Source organism: Dicentrarchus labrax, unplaced genomic scaffold, assembly GCF_905237075.1.
Source record: "Dicentrarchus labrax unplaced genomic scaffold, dlabrax2021, whole genome shotgun sequence".
In the NCBI taxonomy this organism is placed as follows: Eukaryota; Metazoa; Chordata; class Actinopteri; family Moronidae; genus Dicentrarchus; species Dicentrarchus labrax.
Window position 1 is genome coordinate 9,092,315 of NW_026136721.1, and position 19,950 is coordinate 9,112,264.

Consider the following 19,950-nt stretch of genomic DNA (forward strand, 5'->3'; position numbering starts at 1 on the left):
CACACACACACACACACTGTATATCCATGTAATCAAATGCGTGCATAATCATACCCTCAGTTAGAAACACAATTTCAAACTGCTCCAAAAATGTCCTAAAAACACAGACATGCAGGCGTGTAAACACAGCTGAGATTTGAAAGTCACAGACAGCGCCTTGTCAGCAGTAAGGTAACACACACATCTATACATGCCCCACACACACACACACACACACACACACACACACACACACACACAGCAAAGGCAGGCATCAGTAACCAGCTCATATTGACGCTGCGCTAGTGCCAGCCATACATTATTAATACAGGAGCCTGTTCAGATAACTGGAGCTTTGGAGCAGACTATTACCTGGGAGAAATGGGATGATCCTCTTCTTTGGGTCCTTCTGCCCTCCCTCAATTGGGAACTTGTCGAGTATCTGCATCTAAGGAGGGAGGAGGAGGAAAAAAAAAAGGTTTCTGGGTTAAAGTTTTTAAAGTTCAAAATTTAGGGAAACTTATTTGGTTCTTAGCGAGAGTGAAATAAGATCAATCTCATGTCTTTGTGTTAAGTACAGAGCTGGAGCCAGGAGGCAATTAGCTTAGCTTAGCAAAATCACAGCAATCACTACATTCCTAGACCAACCAGCACCTCCACAGCTCACTAATCAACACGTCTGTCAAGTCCATACACAGAACAAAATGGAAACATTTGCAAAAATAGTGGTTTTACAAGCGAGCCGGGAGCAGTGACCAGGCAACCAGCGGAGACACTGCACACAATGGATCAATAAATGCTAAATGGACTTCATACAGCGCTTTTCTGCTCTACTGACCACTCAATGCATTTCATAACACTTGTCACATTCACACATGCATTCATCCACTCGTGACAGAGGCTGCCATGCAACGTGCCAACAGCTCATCAGGAGTAATACAGCGCTGCCTATCCAAAGTGCTCATTATGATACTAGCTCACCCGTACGCACACAGCACAGCAATCAGGAGCAATTTGGGGCTCAGGATGTTGCCCAGAAACACTTTGAATGGACTGGTGGAGCCCGGAATCAAACCTGTGACTCTCTGATTACCAAATGACTCGGCTCTACCACCTGAGTCCCAGCAGACCCAAAGCTGCAGATACACCGCTGTTAAGAAATAGTGGCAGTACATAAAGCACCAACAGAGCAGCACCGTGGCGCCATCTTTAGTCTTCACTGGAAACCCCCTATAACAGCTTCCCTTCCACGTTTCAGTTTGTGAATGGGTTAAACAAACAAGAGACCAGAGGTTGATACATGAGCTTTAGAGCTGCCGGTAGGTGTGAACAGAGCTAGGCTTGCTGTTTCCCCTAAGATAACTTAATTACCATCTGGCTCTAGCTAAATACTTGATGCTAGTATAGGTAGCAAACTGTTGGCTGCAAAGCACACCGAGCCAGCGTAAATACTCAGAACATGAATAAAATAACTTTTAGTTACTGGGAAACACTTTGTCATTTGGTAGAGACTGGCCATGTCCCGTTGCATGGTTAGCTTGATGCTTACATCCTGGACCAGGCTATCCTCTCAGTGGGATTATTATTGGTAATGTGCATGTATGTTGAGATTTAAATTGTAATAAAAGACTACCCTACACTACTGGTTGGACAGAGCTGCATCCAGTTTTTGTGCTAAGCTAGGCTAACCGCGTCCTGACACAAGCTCTGTATTTAATGCTCAGACATGAAATTGATCTCTTTTAATTCAGAAAAAGCAATAAGCTTAGTATTTCTTTGATTTTGCACAACTTATTTCACTTGGGTTTTTTTTTTATATAAATATATATATATATATAAATATAGGCCCCATGGACAAATCTCTTCATTTTTTTCTGACTAGGAAACATAAAGATTTTTTTCCTTCAAAGTGGATTTGCAGGATTTTGTGGGTGACACCCCTCATATGCACTAAATCCCAAATCCACACGAGCGCATCACACATATTCTAAAAATCAAAGCCTGTCAACACTTCTTTGGTCCCGAGGGTGCGGAGCAGCGGTGGCACGGTGAGCTGCAGGGTTCGCGGGAGTCAAACAAGCTCCGATTTATTCATAAAGCATGGCGACACGCGAACGTGGTGGGAAGAGAAGTGCTGACACCGGAGCTGGAGGTGCAGGCGGAAAAGAAAGAGAACGATGGAGGGCGGAGAGAAAGGGAGAAACGAAGAGAAGATCGAGACAAAGCAGGGGGAAAAAGAAAGGCAGAGAAGGAGAGATGCGGCAGAGGTCAGGGGGTGTAGACAAGTGTGTCAGCCCTATTGTGTTTATCCAGTTTTACCCTTCAAATAAATCATTCAAGAGAGAGATTAGAGAGAAAGTAAAATCAAAGCACGGGAGAGATGCAGAGGGCTAGCAGACATTGTGTACAGCACTGCAGCAAACTGTTTCCTATACAGTAATCAGAGATGTAGAGGAGGTGAAGAAATGTGTGTGTGTGTGTGTGTGTGTGTGTGTGTGTGTGTGTGTGTGTGTGTGTGTGTGTGTGCATGCGTAGGGGGTGGAAGTCCAGAAAGGAATATAATTAAAGGAAAGAGAAGAGACATCAAAGACCCTAGGGGGGACTAAGACAGCAAACAGCCTGGTGGGCTCTAGTGTGGAGACATCTACACACACTCAAATCCCCAATGCCCGTTCCACACCCGTCCCCAAATCCAGTTCCCTCTGTCCATCTGTCAATCTGCATCCACCTCTCTATTGAACTCCTGTCTCTTTTTTTCCTCAGTTCCACTTGGCTGGAGAGTTAGAGGACAGCAGGAGAGAGAGTGAGTGCTACACAGGTCGGTCATGATCCAGATCTCCCCCCCCAACCCTAGTCCCAGTAGGAAGATTTTTCTTAAACTGCCGCGTTTCTGCATCCATAATGTAACTCCTGCTGCAGCGACAGCAGAGCCAGCTGTTTGGACCCCCCACACAAGCTGCATTGGACGGGGGGGAATTCTGCTGAATTCACAACCAGCTCTGAAAGACGCACAGGGACAGATGGATGACGGACAGGCAACCAAACATTTAGCAGAGAAGCAGTTTTAAAATGTGACTGTACCCCTTTTTTCTGCTTTCTTAACAATAGTGAGTGATGAGGTGGAATGTGAGGTGAGGGGGGAAGTCAAAGCCAAAGACTGTGTGGTTGTGCAAGCATGTGTGTGTGTGTGTGTGTGTTCATGTGTGTACAGGTGCAAGAACTGGAAAGGACAGAAGCACCTCTAAGGCTCGACTGTCAGCTCTCGGCCCACGTCATCTTCACTCAGCTGACTTTCCTTTCATTTTTCCCAGAGTTCAACCCACCCCCCTTCCCTCATTCTCCTTCTTAGACTACCGGTCTGACCCAAACTGGCCCACTTGGATCAAGGTCAGCTCATTATTCAAAACGATCTCGGGTAGTTCAAGCTCGCCCTAAAATACACTCTTTCCTGTCGTTACTGACAGATTCCTGGCAAGAAGAGGCGCGCTCGCATCCCGCCAGGAATTGTGGGATCACAGCGAGAGAAAATGGTGAGAACAGGTGGGACGGCGGGGATCAGGTGACGGAGCCTGTGACACAACTGCTCTTTTACACGCATGCATACACGCTGCATACGGTATAGGAAACACTTAGCACTTGCATCTCGCTTCCTTAACTTGTAATATGACAAACACACAATCACTAGGTGGTAATATTATATTCCCAGGCTGTCGAAAAGAGAGAGAAAAGAAATTAAATAAATAATAAATAAATAAAAAACACTCATGCCAAACCATTGCTCCACTTCCCAGACTTCACTTCACTGTCTCCTTGGTAACCAGCACAGAGAGAGTGTGAAGAAGAGTTGTGAAGGGATGTGATTGGATGATGCTGCGCAGCTCTGGACCACTGGTGTAAATGTTGGGAGTCAGGTAAAAAAAAAAAAAAAAAAAAAAAAGAAAAAAAAAGAAAAAGGAGAGAGGCTGAGGTTCTTTTATCTCTTGTCAGAGTCGGTACAGATTACTATGACGTAATGTCCAATTCATACTTCGGCTTCTCTGCAAAGCTCTTACACATTACACCTTCAGGGAGACCAGGATTGTCTTGTTGGTTTCTGCTTTTAACACGTAATTCAAGCTGATTCAAAAGCTGGACTGCATTGCTCTGGACAAGAGAATTAGCTTAACACATACAAAGGTAATGCAACACTGTAAGGGTCAAATAGTAATGTAAGGAAGACCACTCTTCATGACTGGGTGGGCATTTCTAAGATGTCGTTAGTTAGTGTGGTTGTACGATTATTTAGAGGTTTAGCATTCATTAATCTGGTCCCACTGTCTACAGGTTTAGTAAATTGAACACAGTGGTTTTCAAATGGGGGTCTGGTAACCAACAGGGGTCCTTGGAGAGGGGTTTTAAGGGGTCCATTTCAAAAAGAGTACTAGAATAGAATACTAATAGCCATTTGCTGGAATTGGATCAACACATTTTCACACCTAACAATAGACACTTGCTCAGAGGGAGTTCCATAAGACAAAATCCCCTCAAACAGGGGTCCGCGGTATAGTGTGCATTTATTGTGGGGGGTCCCTGATATGAAAAAGGTTGGTCCTAGCAGAGCAAGCCACCAAGACAGTTTGACATTTTTACAATTTGTGCGAGGGCTTCTCAACTAATTAACACAAAATCCACTTCAAAAGCAATACTCTCTCCAAACTGCAATATACAGTATAATCCATAGTGATCCCTTTATCTTAGTTTCAGCTACAGACACTTGAAACATGTAGAGAGCGGAACAACTGACAACAGGGCCGGGGTTGGACTGTGCTCAGAATGAGACTAACAGCAGCTTCTTCATATCATGCACATGTGCTAAGAATAGAGCCTCCATATAAGGAACTGTGAGAGGTCAGTTGGCAGAAACTTGGGGGATGCCATACAGTTACTGTGCTGCGGATTGATGCCTCACTTCCTGTTGGCGGTCATGTGACTGTGAGGGTTTACCCCCGAGGCTTTGCAATAGTGGAACAGAAATATAAACACACGCATTCAACCTCTGGAACAACTCATGACCGCCACGGCAAGGCAGCCATGTGATCTTCGCGCCATTTCCACAGCAACGGAGTGATAGTGAGCAAGGCCATAGACTCAGCATGCTTGTTCTCACTGGTGTCGGCGCAGGACAAGATAAGGTTGTTGTTCCAGTGCAAGCAAGCATACAGTTAATGATAAAGCCAGCACTCCATGATGTAAACATGTTGTTTCCTCTCACTTTTCTCCCAGGATCTATCAGATTCCCCCTTGTCACTCTGACCCCTTTTCCTTCTTGAGGGTCAGGAAGGAAAACTTAGTACAAATCTTTGACAAGTAAGGAGTGCATGTATAAACCAACTTTTACTATCTTTGTCTTTCTTAGTATGGCTCAAATCCTACAGACAGAAGCATAGAAAGTAATGAAGCACAAGCCTCAACGTGCATTAGTGCCTTAGCAGTATTCAGTTTCAGAGAGACAGATGTCTGAGATGGGCTCGAAGCTGGGAGGGGGGGGTGCTCCTTTCCAGCCACAATCACTCACAGTTGTGCCTCTAAATATAAGCTGGCACCCAGGAACCAGATCCAGACAAGACACTGCCCATGGTTGGCACATTATATTTGGATGGAACATGATAACCCTGGTATCCCGAATGCTTGTATGCAGTGAATGCATGTGTGGGAGTGGCGTGGGGGGTTGGATTTGTTTAAAAATTTGAGCTCTGTTCCTGGAGATGTCAACACTGTGGGGCGTTATGCCCCATGCAGTAATTCAGGCTCCCCCTGTTTCAGAAAGACAACAGGTGCAGGGCTGTGGTACCTTCTGTCTGTCCACAGTCGCTCACTCTTCACTCCCCAATCTCAGACTGCAGGGATAGCTGTGGCCTTTGGAACAAGGCTCCAGGGATGGACTATGACTGGGGAAACACCCTTAATGGAAAAGGATTCCATTACCTCCTTGGGCTGAACTGGAATACCAGCTTATCTTAAAACCTGGTGGCATCTGTAGCCTTATGAGTGATATGAGTTGGATGGTTTCACATGAATACAAACACTGCCTCTCAATGTTTTAGCAATGTATGCTGGGGTTGTTTGAATATTTGTTTTTTAATTATAGATTTATCTGTCTATTATTCTTTCACTTAACTGATTAACTGTTTCAGAAAATACTAAAATGTCTATTTTTTTGCTTAATACTTAATGACTAATGCAACATTTCTATTTTAAACACAATTCATTCAAGTCAATTCATTTTACTGTTGATAATTGATCAGTTAAATAATCCATCCAAAGCTATTCATTATCAGCAATTTTGTATTCTACTAAGGTGCTGATGAATGATTTTCAGTGAAACTGCATCATTCAATTTCATCCAAGCGCTGACAGTGAAACAAATTAAAGACTCGTGAGCCCGTTTGCCAATTGTGACTATTGCATTAACAGTGCGCTGGAGCAAAACATCGCCTGCTGGAGGAGAACCGTGGCAGGGAAATGCAGAGTTTAGAAATCACTGGAACAATCCATACATCTCTCTCTCTCTCTCTCTCTCTCTCTCTCTCCATCGCCTGAGTTCAGCAGAGGTAGTGGTGTTGAGGTTCAACTGGATGCTTTACTCACACACAGTCATTAAAAATGCATTAATCAAAGAGATAAAACAGCATGGGTTGTGAGGAAGGCTTGAAGACAGAATAGGTCCATGGCTCTTTCTATTTAGTTCATAATAAATTGCAGTTTTGAAGGGATGAGTAAGAAGAACAGGGCCAACAAAGAAGAACCAATCATTTTATCCCACGAGCTTTGCCCGGCATTTATGCCAAAAGTTTTTTAACCTCCCTTCATTTTTAATAGAAGCACTGGCTAAATGTTCCAGTGGCATTTTCAGGCCATTTACCACCTGAGCTGCTTGGCTGAGCTCTGCCCAAGAAACCGAACGGCAGCTTCGCTCTCCAGAGCAGCCGTAACCTCAATGTGAGGAGAAGAACAGTGTCCGCTTACACGCGGGCTGCTTTAGTCTGGGTTAATTAAGTAGGCCAGCCAACTTACAGTTCACTACAGGCGAGGCAGAGAGGAAGAGCTCTCACCTGTGCCAGGGTTCAGCGCTAACAGAGAAGCATAGGACCTAATTTAGCCATGCTGATGGTCTCAAGAGTTTCCATTCTGACAGCCAGGACAAATCTTGGGCAGTGTGGCCAAACCACAGTCTCTCCCAGAAGGGGTGAAACGGATGGCAATGCCCTCCCTGTGTGTGTGTGTGTGTGTGTTTGAGTTAGTGCTCTTATGCACTCCACGGCCCACACTTATAAGGGCGTGGAAGGGAAATGAGAAGTGAGGTTTGGAATATAACCATGAGTGGGCTGAGAGAAGCAAAGAAAGCATGAAAGAGAAAGACAAAAAACACTGGAAACAAAATGGGACAAAACCAGACAGAAGAAGAATGTGAATTTAAATTAGCTGCTGGAGTTATTAAATGACAAGGAAGCTAGGGCACGGTTGAAAGATTGCTTTATTGATTCAAAAAAGCACACTGTTTTGCCAATTGAAAAATTGGGACACCCTCCACCCCCCGCTGGCCAATTTTGAAAACACTGTTGACATTTGAAAACCACGTGTCGCCCTCCCTAAAGGTAGACAACCATCAGAGGCGTAGCATCAGAAGTCTACTGTAGGGTTTCCGGTTTCCCTATGAGAATGACTGATGGTTTATGTCACCCATAGAAGAGCAGACATAACGCACAGAACCCACAACACCACCTTAACATTTGTTCAATAAATGCACAATGTACTGCTAAGTAGGGGTGGGCGATATGGGCAAAAAATAATATCTCGTTATTTTTGGGGATTTTGGCGATAACGATAATCAGTCGATATCCTTTAAAATGTGATTGGAATTGTCTGAGTTAGGGCTTGTGTCCACCAAACGCGTTTTTAGCGCTGAGAGCTCAAAAACCCATTTTCCGAGCCTCCAGCGGTGTTAAAAGTTGAACAGATTTCAACTTGAAGCGCTCTGAGCGCTGAGCTAAAAAAACTGGAGGTGCTTGCATTTTCTCTCTACTGTCACTACGCGCTGCTAAACTGTTGCAAGGAGGATGCTAGCGAGAGGTCACGTGATCACGTAGGCCCACTAGTCCTGTGACTGAATCCTGCCATGCTGTAGAGAGCGTTGCTGCACCGTGTATTAAGTGGATGTGAGGAGTTTCCGTGTGCGTTTCAATATTTTTGGCGAAGTAATTTAAATACTCGATAATGGAAATTTGCAAATCGTCAAAACAACAATAACGATATTATCGCAAACAATATATATCGCCCACCTCTACTGCTAATAGGGATAAAAAAAACACCCTGATAAGTTTATCATGGTGGATTTGCATTATCGGGATAATCATGAATATCCTCACATGGCTAGCTCGCTAACGTACAGTTGTATATTCAGTTTATTTTGTATTGCCACAAGGGGGATCCTGCATCTTGCCAATCATTCCAAAATCCTAAGCCTGTCACTACGGCTGAAGGCATGGCTAGCTCACAATAAAATTCAACCAGACATAACTGAAAATTAAAGAACTGACTTTTTTTTGTCTCTTTATTTGTATAAAATTAACTGGACAGGGGTCAGCCTCTAAGGGCTAACTTTCTGACTGTGAATGGTGCTGCAGTCTGTAGAAGGCTTTTAATTTGAAGGTTTATTTCATTTAAAGCTCCTTCTGTGACTACAGTATAAAGTGTAATCCGACAGAGATAGGGAAGCCCCAGTGGGGGAAAATTGGATCATCATGTACTAGAAAGACTGCCTTGGTAATTAGGAGAAACACCAGTGATGCATTACACAAACACACACGTGCACACACTAACAAATAAAGTACATGCTTGCAAAAGAGCCTAAAAACCCATAACAGAAACCTCTGTAGCCTGTAGCGCTGTAAGCTAATGCACTTGACCCCGGGAACGTGCAGGTCGTGGCGGATTAGCTAGTGAAACCAAGCTCAGAAGAAACCAGAGGGAGTGTTGGTGGGAAACGGGGAAGAGAGACAGAGACAGATGGATGAGAGGAGAGAGATATGCCTTCTACAGGAAGAGATAGGGTGAGAAATTGTAGGAATGAGATATGAATGGTGGGAGACGTGGCGAGTGAGGCGTGTGGCGGGAGGCCAAGGCATATAGGGAAAAGAGTAATGGGGGACAGCAGAAATCTGAGTTTCACTTTGAATTCCAGCGGGAACTCTCACCTCTCATGGGTTTGTCTCTATCTCGGTTTCTATTTTTCAACCTGACTAGGTGGCATTAAAAGCCTGCGTCCCGTCCGGCCTGCTGTTTACCCAATCACTGTTCATTAACCTACAGACTGAGGGGCAAGGCAGGGCATTGGCTGGACTGGGACTGGCCATTGCCACCGATACTGTAGATAAGCAGAGGCCGTCTGCACTATCGGCAATAACCCTAAAGAACACAGACAGTGTAAGATAGGTTAACAAACATAGGGAAGTATGCTGGGTTAGGTTTAAAATACTCGGGTTTGGCCTGGTATTGCCTTTTGGACATTTATAGTGCTAAGTGGCTAACACCACTTTGTGATCAGAAGCTGGGCAAAGAAGCACTGCTTGAAAACACTGATCAACATTTCCTGACATTTTTAGTACCAAACAACTAGTCAACCATCAGCCGAGGAAATGATCAAGAGGTAAATCGACAATGAAAATAATCATTAGTTGCAGCCCTGCTTATATATAATTCATTAGTAGGCAGTTATTGTATTTATTTATTTATTTAGCATTGGTATTGGTGCAGCCTGTCTGTCACTCATTCTCAGTGTTCCTATACTTGTGTGGAACTTAAAGAGTACTCTGTGGAGTTTTTGACCAATAGCAGCGCTACTGACCAATGTAATGGGTGGGTTTTGTTTTATAACGACACACATCGGTTGTAATACACAGGTTACATGTTATTTTGCTAATCAACAGTTGGTGGAGGTAACCCAGCAAGAAACAGCAATGCACCAACAAAGGCAGTAAAGAAGAACACTGCAGGCTAACTAAGGTGGACGTACACCCAATTGAACACAATTTACCACAAACAATTCTAATTGGCTTTGCAAATGTTTTATAGGGAAGGAAATACACTGAAGCCATTTGTTACACCTCAAATAACACTGAATATAACTTTTGTTTGTTCCCAAAAAAAATATGGGGCACGTTTAAGCTCTCAATATGGTTAAAACAATATTGTTGGTTTGTTTAACGGCATCCCATTGAAACGCACTTTTCACATATTTTGATGCTAGTGTGGTAGGCGTTGGAAATGTTAAAAAGCTTTAAATAGTGGCTTTAAAAGGTAAAGAACATATAAAGTATTCTTCCTTTTCCTTGACTCATTCCTCCTCATCTGAGGGTAACAAATACAGTGTAACTGCTTGAATTCCCTTCATACTGTACAGTTCATATTTCTTTTTATCATATCCCTGATAACATCTGTCCTTCAATCATTCAACAGTGCAAGCTGCTCTGTTCTCAATACAGAAAACACTACCCTGCCCTCTCTGAACAAGACACACAGTAGGAGTATAAAATAAAAACTGCATGCTTTCATCAAATGGTGAACAAAGGTAGCGGATGCTTAGCTAGACATGTAATGAAAAAGAAAAAAACCTTGAGCAGCATTCTCTGTTCAAGGCTCAGTGTGAGGCAGAGCTGTCAAAGATATCTTGGAGCACAAAGCGCTCAAAAGTTTTCATCGACTCGCCTCGCCATCCCATTCGGGGGGTGGAGACCTTGAGCTGAACAGAAACATGAGGACTGGCCAGCCGAGCACAGCGAAGAGAGGCAAAGAAAACAAGACAGAGATGGATGGAGAGCAACAGCGGAAGTCTGTCAGCTGCCACATACATCTCTACATAACAGGCAGCAGTGGAAGCAAACGCACACTTCGCTTGTTAAATATACTGTATGTAAGTGAGGTGGATGTAAGAGGGGGAGGATAGTGATGCATATATAGTATAAAATAGATTTTAAACATGCAATGACCTTTGAGAGTTCTGCTAAGAAAAGACATGAAAACAGAGAATAACTGACATCCTCTGCTTTCATGCCCTTACATGCAGAGGCTACCAATCATTGGGAGGGCCTCTCCACCTCGACACAAAGAACACGAGCCCAGAGAGAAACAACACACTTGAAGAGGCCAACCTAAACACTCCATATAAACATATGTGATCAATGTAGCAAAGGCCTGAGTTTCTAACTTAAGAGCGATCACTGTATCGATTTACTACAGCACACTGTGGCTCTGACCCATGCTTCTCACTGTTGACTGCTTGTTGTGTAGGTGATCTAAAAACTGAAGCCAAGTCTACTTTTTCACTCAGCATAAATCGTTCTGAATCAGAGGGTTGAGAAAAAGGTTTTGAGACCAATCTGTGTTGATATACACGTCAGTGTCTGACCAACATCCTCTCCAGGTGATTCAAATGTGTCTGGATTATGACCTTTGTTGCCAGAAGATGTGATCTGGCAATATCAGTGTGAGTACTTGCCGTTTCTTGACCTAGCGTTGTTGACTGCATTTCATGCAACAAGCCCTCTAGCCATGGACAAGGCTACGCAAACAATACCTTTACACAACCAGCAGACAGATCAGTATTCATATTTAATCATGTCTCTGACCATCTGATGAAACCAACCATCCAACATTCACTCTGTTTTGGTCTCCACCAACTCATCTCCTGTTTGGTACTGGGCAGGGATTGTACAGTTGGTTTATAGAGCTTTTTCGCTACAAACCATTACAACCTACTGGAAACAAGGTTGATGTGAGTTTGTTTACTATTTAGTTTTGAACTACTGCACATAAAATAGCAAATGTATCGCACTCCTGACTTATTTTTATGCAGATGCAGATCTAGACACCCTACTAAATAAAGAATTCTAATCATTTTGAGGATTGTGCAGCTTGTCAGAGGCATATGCTCTCTTGGTGCTGTCAATTATGCTTATGTTGATTATGTTTATTTTGGCAACCAGTTGAGTTTTACAACTCCTTTTATCTTGCTTTGAGATGAACTAGCAGATTAACCGCAGACTGTATTCAGCATGGATACTTCCGATTAGAACATTTCATCCATTTCTCAAGAGTAGGTTCACATCTTCCTGTGAAAGTTTATCAGATTAAATTATCTCCTTTTCTTGTACTATTAAACCTCAAGTTTCCTCTGTCAACCCTCCACACACCTCTGTCCTTCTGTCTGTCTATCTGCCTGTCTGTCTCTCTGACTCCCTGAATGTGTCCCAGTCACACTGGTACGTGTGTTGAGCCATGGAAATGTCCCACACACTCCTAAACTGTGCTCATTCATCCTAAATTTAGCCCACTCTCCTGATCCCTTCTCCATGGCTGTGGGAAACACTGCATACTTTTCCCCCCTCTGCTCCCAGTCCAGCGAGGGCCCGGCCTGGGCCTTCCTGTCAAGTGCCCGATTGTAACTCACAAGAACAGGTCCTGTGTTTGCCGTGTAGGTGTCCTTCCTCTGCCTCTCATCGGGGGCTAAAAAGTATGTTTTCCGCTCTTCTCTCTCTTGCACACACGCCCATAAATAAAATAAAACAGCCCTTTATCCTCGACCTGAAACAATGGGCTACCTCATTCAGTTGAGTTACAGTACGTCCACAGAACACCTCAAGGACAAAGAGGCTGAGCTAGTGGCCTGGCTATTCTGCAATTTATCCTCGAGGATGGCATTCCGATAATGCCTTGTGGTCTAGACATATGTTTCCATCAAACCGCCCACTTAGAGGTTACAGATTCCCAATTCAGTGACCTTACTTTAAGCGCTCTGACCACAGCTACTGTATAATTTTCTGCACCGAACATAAAATGCTGTTTGCCGAAAGCCTGCTGCTAGCATCCGTAAAGCTGTTTCCAAAAGAATTGAGTATCAACCTTGAGACGGACTCTCGAAGCAAACCAGACTAAAATCGTCTGTTGGTTCTTCAAAGGTACACTAAACACCAAAAAAAGGATGTTAGAAAGAATTAGAGAAAATCTCCCTGAAATAAATATTCAGTTGCTGTAGGGAGGCTCATTCCAGGGCAGACTTGGAAAAAGAAAAGAGAGGGTTTGTGTGCGCGCGTGCGGACGGAATACAAACCAAAGGCCCTCGTAAAAAGCGTGAGTCAGAGCGTGTCTTTCTTTCAGATGGTGAGCCATGCCGCAGCTTTAAATATACCAACTTTGCCCAAGGACACCCGGGGCACAATCACCCACTCCTCAGAGGTTCCTAAAGCATGCTCATGAAGGATTCTTTGTAACGAGTGACCCTGAAGAAACCCACAATATCGCAACATCTTTAATTTCTTCCATCTGCATCATCAGTGTCGTCAGCATCAACAGCATGAATCTTAATCACCAACACCACTAGTATTGCTGTCATCCTCATTACCATAATCGCTTTCATATCTTTCATCACTGTCCTCCCCTGCCTCATTATCACCACCACAATCATCATCGTCCTACTCTAACTCCTCATTGCTCCTATCCTCTCCGGCCCTCGGGCTGACCCGTTCCTCTCCCTGTCCCGGTTTCCTCCCTTCTGAGAAGTAACTTGGGCTGGCCTACTTCTGACAGAAGGACACACTGTTTGACTCATTAGTCAGGTCTCACTGAGACAAAACCACATCAGTGCACAGCAGAGCAGCCAGGAAGAGCCAGTCACATCCTGACAAAGAAGATGAGCTGTTCTTTAGTGGACAAACAGACATGGGTGACAAATATATGAGTTGATGTGGCAGGTATGTGTCTGAACAAGCCTCTGCCTGTCCTGACTGGCTTCCTTCTTCTCCTGCCTCTAACTGAGGCATGTTGATTGTTCTGGTAAAACTGTCAAAGGGCCAAAAAAAAAATCAAACATCCGTTCCAGCAGGGCAGCTTCAGCCCCCCAAACAACCATAAGAACTAATTGAAAGCTGATGGCAAAGGATGGCAGAGAGAAAGTTAGTACTTTTGCTCCAAAGAAGTGGACAGTGTGAGATCCAACCCACTCTTCACAGAATACAGGTGCACGGACAAAATGGCTCCCTACAGGGCAATTCTGGCAACATTTAGCATTAATATATTCATTCTATTAGCCGGAAAATTACTTCTTTTTCACAGAGGACCACTAAATAGCACAAGTATGGCTCCTATTATTTTTACCATGACACATTCTCTACATTACTGGCACAAGCACTTTGGAACTGAAGGACTTGTGACTGGATCCATTAAAAGTCAGAATTTTGTTGGCAGAAGGCAAGCATGTGCAAAGCTTTTGATACAGAAAGAGATAAATATACATTGAATGTTCAATGCTACATCCAGTACATCAGCCAACTCTTCATTTGTGTGTCCAACATGAAAGCATGTAAGTTGTATTGTCCGTGCCTTCAATGCAGAACATAAACAAAGTCCGTCAAAGCAACCTCAGTGGGCCCTCTCATTCTTGACGTCAGACCTGAACCAGGGATAGTATGTTTCCAGTAAGACCGCCTGTTCTGGTTATTACTCAGAAACAGTCTTAAAATCCCCAGCTGTCTTTGCCAAATCTTTGGTTAAAGTACATTTCAACAGTTTCAGAGGGGCCATCCATGTTTCTCTCCCCTACGTTAGCAGGACTGCTGAGAGCAGCAGGGTCCCTGCACCAGATAAATGTTTGGACAGGAGAGGCTCCAGGTTGCTCTGAAAACAATGGGATCAAACGGGACCATCAAAGGCATCTAGCAAGATCAAAGCCTGGCAGAGAGAACTTTACTTTCGGTCCATATACCGGCAGAGATAGAGGATTACTGAGCATTAGAAGGCTGGCCTGTCAGTATTGCCAGTGGTAGTTTTATTCATGAGTGTCACAGTGCAAATGGAAACATCAAAGAACCAGGCGAAGTAAGACGTGAGCGGTAAAGTGCTGGTGGTGATATATTGCAGTGTGCTTTAAAAGGGACATCTGGTATAACCCAGAAATATGTAGCAAGGCATTTTCACAATAAAATTTTGGCCAAACTTTGGCCATGCGAGCGCCGCTTTCTTTGACTACTCAATAAAGCTCCGACCAAGTTGGGTGACCGTTGCCCCGCGCCATCTGACAAAGCTAACAAAATCCATCTTGCCCCTGCTGACTGGGAGGGATTTTGTGCCAAGCCATCCATGAACCATTAAGGTTCATTAGTCTCCTCCCAGGCCATTTAACGAGGGGCTGAATATCAGGAGGAAGACACACATCCACTCAGCTCACCTACATCTATGACTTTTCCAGAGCGGAGACTCTGCTTGCTTTTCCATGTTTATTATTCTACCTCTGTCTTTTATTCCACATTGGGAGTAATCATTTGCATGGGGGGGGGGTCTATTTTCCTGGTTATCAATGGGACCTTTCAGAAAGGACCTTTCCTCCACTGATTGAAACATCATTTCCTGCTGGACTAGCACACTGGGGCTATTGAGTGCCCCCTGTAACTCTCTCACCACAGCCCCTTCATATTTACTAGTGACCCAGAAACCTCTGGACCAGTGTACATATGGTATCAGCTTGCAGCAAGCCGAAGGTGCAAGGGCCATAAATGCACACAAACATTCTCTCAGTATGGAACAGTCAATCTGAGGCACACAGAGCAGGATTTTCACTGCAACTCCTGCTCCGTTCCAAAATAAATCCGACGAGAGAACTTGACACTTTCAACATGAGAGTTAAGCATCTGAGCCAAGTCAAGAAAAAAGATCTCCTGCATATAGGACTATATTTAAAGAATCCACCAATCAGAGCAGCCTGCACAAGAAAATCTAACGGCGACCCACTATAAAGCATGGTACATTAAATTGACTTCCCTGTGGATTTCTTGCTTGTACTATAAAAAAGGCCTGTCAGCTCCCTGACGTTTTGAGGGTAAGGCAGAGATGAGATGAGAGAGAGGAAGAAGAGGGGAGAAAGAAGGAGGGGTAGAGCTACAGAGAGGGCAGAGAGAGAAAGACGAGGTGTATTGCTGCATCTCTACGAGTCTAAGGGATACAAACCATGTCTCCCCTGCTCCCGGACCAATTACTAACACACACATTGATTCATTGAGGCGACGAGGTGTGGAGAACACGGGCGCAGACACGGCAGCAGTGAACAGTCGCGAGGCTTACACATTAATCTATACAAAACAGTGCTGCAAGTTCACAGGGGTTGACATGTTCAAAATACATCAGCGGCAAAGGAATTAGGGAATTCAATACAGGCACTCCACGTATGCCGGGGAGTGATGGAAGATTACCTGTAGGTCAAAGAATTTGCTGTATCTTCTGTAGATGATGTGGGAGGTGTTGTCAGAGTAGGTGACATTGATGAGGTATACCTGCCAAGAGAAGAAAGACAGACAAGTTAAAATTTGGGCCAGAAATAGTTTTATTTTAATTTTTAACCAGCTTGTTTTGTCCAACCAACAGGGCTACAGTTACAATGATACAAGTTTGATATTCAAGAATTGCAACTAGCGAATGTCTTGCAATTTTTTCCTGATAAATGACAAATGATGAATCCATTACAAATAATTTTCTGTCAATCAACCAATTACAAATCTTTTCTGCACTCACTGAAACAACAGATGCCAGTACAATTGATTGTAATAGCAAACACATGTGCTTGTGGTATGAACAAACTCAGGCAACATGTTCACACAACCCAAGGCCAATTCCTCCAACATGGACGTTCAATGACACACACTCTGTCAGTGGTTGATACTTCAGGGTATATACAGTGACATCACCCCTCCTTTGTCAGCACACTGACCTGCTGGCCTTTACCCTTGGCTAAAGCAATGCAGCACTCCTCAAGAGGCCTGATAAGATTGAGATAGAGTCCATTTATCCGTCAAGAGGAGGTAAGTGATGCCGCCATCATCTCTAATCTAATGAAACATAGATAACCAAGGTAACAGATCCAAAGGCCAGGAATCTTTCATCAGAGACGTTAGGAGCAGGTGGGGTCTCTCAACCGCTGATATTGAGAAGTTCAGAAAAGGGCTCTGGATGTGAAATTACTCAAGTGGATGAGCTGCATAATATTAGACTACAAGCTTGCGAAGTGGAAATTACACAGAGTTAGCAGTTAATTGGCTATATCTCTAGAATCTCATGTATTTTGACACAACTTTTTAAAGCTTTTATTGTTCTAATACTCCTGCTCATGGGTGCAAATGGGGGAGGACACAATATTAGAAACCTTCCTCAATATAATGTCATCCAGTACAACATTAACAGAACTACTAGTCCGTGACATCAAAATGGGTCCTTTTCCCTTTCCTTCCAAAATAACCCGTGTGAGTGTTTTCTTATGTTGGGCCTTTGCAGCAGGGCAACATTGTTTCAATGGAGAAGTAAGAAGTGGTTTCTCGAGATGCATTCTAATGACAGGTGTGAACTGACGTACTTAGAACTGTCCATTGTGATAGGATCACCAAAAACGCATGTTAATGCCAGGTATAAACAGGGCCAAACATACAATGCATGACCACAAGAGGTCACTCAGGAAAACTGTATTCAATTGTTCAAACATTTGAACAGATGTTGTTGTTCTATGGTAACTCCAGTTACCATAGAACATGGGTACAAAAAATTACATATTTTCCATTAGATTCTACAGATGTACCAGATAACCTGGTAACATTGTTGGAGAGTTATTCTTGACTGGTGTTCCCTTTTTGCTTTCCTAATTATGAAATCCTGAATTGTATTTAGAATATAAGTGAAAAGCCATCTGTTCTTTGTTGCCAGATCACAACAGCCTATACAAAAGGCATTCATGGTGTTTCCGTATATTTTGTACTCACTAAGCACTTCAAAGCTGTATACATCTGGCGTGTACTCAATGTACAGTTAAAATTGCCATTATCAAGTGATTTGCAATAAAACAAGATGTTGTCACCCAGCCAAGGCATTCCAACTAAGTGGCCCAAATAGAAATCCACTTAACATAAAGCCGCTGTGAACACAGAAACGACTGACTTTGCCTCATGTATAGCACCCAGATTAAATAAAGGCAATGTGTTCCAAATGTGTTCCAGCAGGCTCCATCTTTCTGACTGATCTTAGACTGTCGCTCCAACCCTCTGTACCTGCCAAGAGCCTCCGGAGCAGAGCCGAGATGAATGAGGTCGAGTGAAAGACCCTGACGTTGACGTACGAAGGGCAGCAGCTTGAAACAAAAGAGGTTCCACAACAAAGCTGAGGGTTAAAAGGCCTTGTTGCTGCTGGAAGGGGCTCAGCTGCTGGCAAGGAGCCAATGCAGTATGTTCACTCCCATGCAAACACAGCTACTGGCATCGGGAAGCTGTGACTGTCACACTACACTGAGAAACTTGTTCTTAGCCCGGTAGGGTGTCACCACAGCGATTAGTTTTGGCATTTATTGCTATGAAAATGTGCACCCCGGGGTTCTGCTGAGTTACAAAATCAAAAAAGTAAAAAAACTGGCTTATGCAGTCACAGTCGGCTATGTTTCCAAGTGTCTCTGTGACTTTTGTAGCTTAACAAGGGCTCATGAGTATAGCAAAGAGCTCCTTTTTCCCCTCATTAACAGAGCATCTCTTAAATAAAAGAGGCCACATTTCAGAAAACTGAAAGGGCACACAGGGAAAAGTGAGTTAACTGGGGAATGAGGTGTACTCACATTACGTGCTGCTTCATCCTGGCTTTTAAAGATTTATGTAAAGGCTACACTTGACTTCACTGGCACAAATACCAAAAACATCTTTATGCTGCTGGTGCATACCAGTCAACACTGATAGCTAAATGACAAGATATGCCTCAGAGTGAATGGAGGGACTGCCCTGGCATCTGTCCAGGCCTGTTCAGTGTGTGGTAGTAATGTTTATGTGACACCGAGTGTGTTTATAATTAATTAAGAAATTAAGGTAGAAAGCAAAATTTATTTTTACAAGCTTAAAAAATGTCAGTCCATCAACATACTATCTCAAAAACTGATTGTTATCAAATTTTATGCAGACGTTCAAGGTCCCCAGAGGATGAATCCTAATGACTTTTTTGAGTGAATTCTAGCACCACCAACTGGTCACTTATTTAGCAAAATATCTCTACATCTACAAGATGGATTGGCACAAACTCAAGTACAGACATTGATTGTTCACAGACAGTGTATCCTAATGACTGAGATGACCCCCTGACTTTTGTCCTCTGGCACCACCGTGGGATTAACATCTGTGGTTTTGAGTGACAATACAATACTACAATACAATACTTGATACTTTTCATTTAGCGCCATCACCAGGTCTAAATTTTCATTTTTCCAAAAAGTCTATGACCAAATACGTGTGGAACTAATGGCTTTCCGTTACGGTTAGCTGTACTTGTGCTCCATGCTAATTAGCAAATGTTAGCATTCTTACACACTAAACAAAGACGACTGACACAGTAACATCCTACCTGCTAAACATCTGCATATCTACATTGTCATTGTGAGCAAGCTGATGTTAGCCTTTAGCTCACTGCTGTGTCCAAGTACCACCTCACAGAGCAATTTCTTGCCAATTACTATTACACATACACCCATACAGACACACCTGTGATAAACAAGTATCAGCTTTATATTGACCTGGTCAAGTTATGGGTCTGGCTGTAGAGTATAAGCACACATTAGTGAAAAATCTCTGTGGAACTTACTCCAATTTTACTATGTGGCTCTGTGTGTTTTCTCTGTAAACTCCTCTGACCTCAACGGTATACCAGAGTACCGTCCTCCCATCATGCCTCAGGGCCACTTGATTCGACTCAGAAGCAGATCCGTGCTGAGCTTAGGGTATAAGATAGGAGCCAGGCTGGAAGATGTGGAAGATGTAAAAAGATCCAAACCCCAGAAGCAGATGGGTATGTGATGGCAACCGCACTGGAAAACACAACCAACAACCAAACCACGGTCTGCCCATGCCCAAAATATCAAGCTTAAACCTAATGCCC

At 43.5% G+C, this 19,950-nt stretch overlaps 1 protein-coding gene across 4 annotated transcripts in view; it reads right to left on the bottom strand.

Annotated features, from left to right (window-relative positions):
• The window catches only part of sh3pxd2aa (SH3 and PX domains 2Aa), a 105,778-nt gene that overhangs the window by 75,366 nt on the left and 10,462 nt on the right, over window positions 1-19,950 (bottom strand). For all 4 annotated transcript variants that reach the window (XM_051386089.1, XM_051386088.1, XM_051386087.1 and 1 more), the window contains exons 2-3: window positions 16,254-16,334; window positions 352-427 (exon numbers count right to left, since the gene is read on the bottom strand). In XM_051386089.1, coding sequence (XP_051242049.1) covers window positions 352-427; window positions 16,254-16,334 — 157 coding nt within the window. The remainder of the gene's footprint in view (window positions 1-351; window positions 428-16,253; window positions 16,335-19,950) is intronic.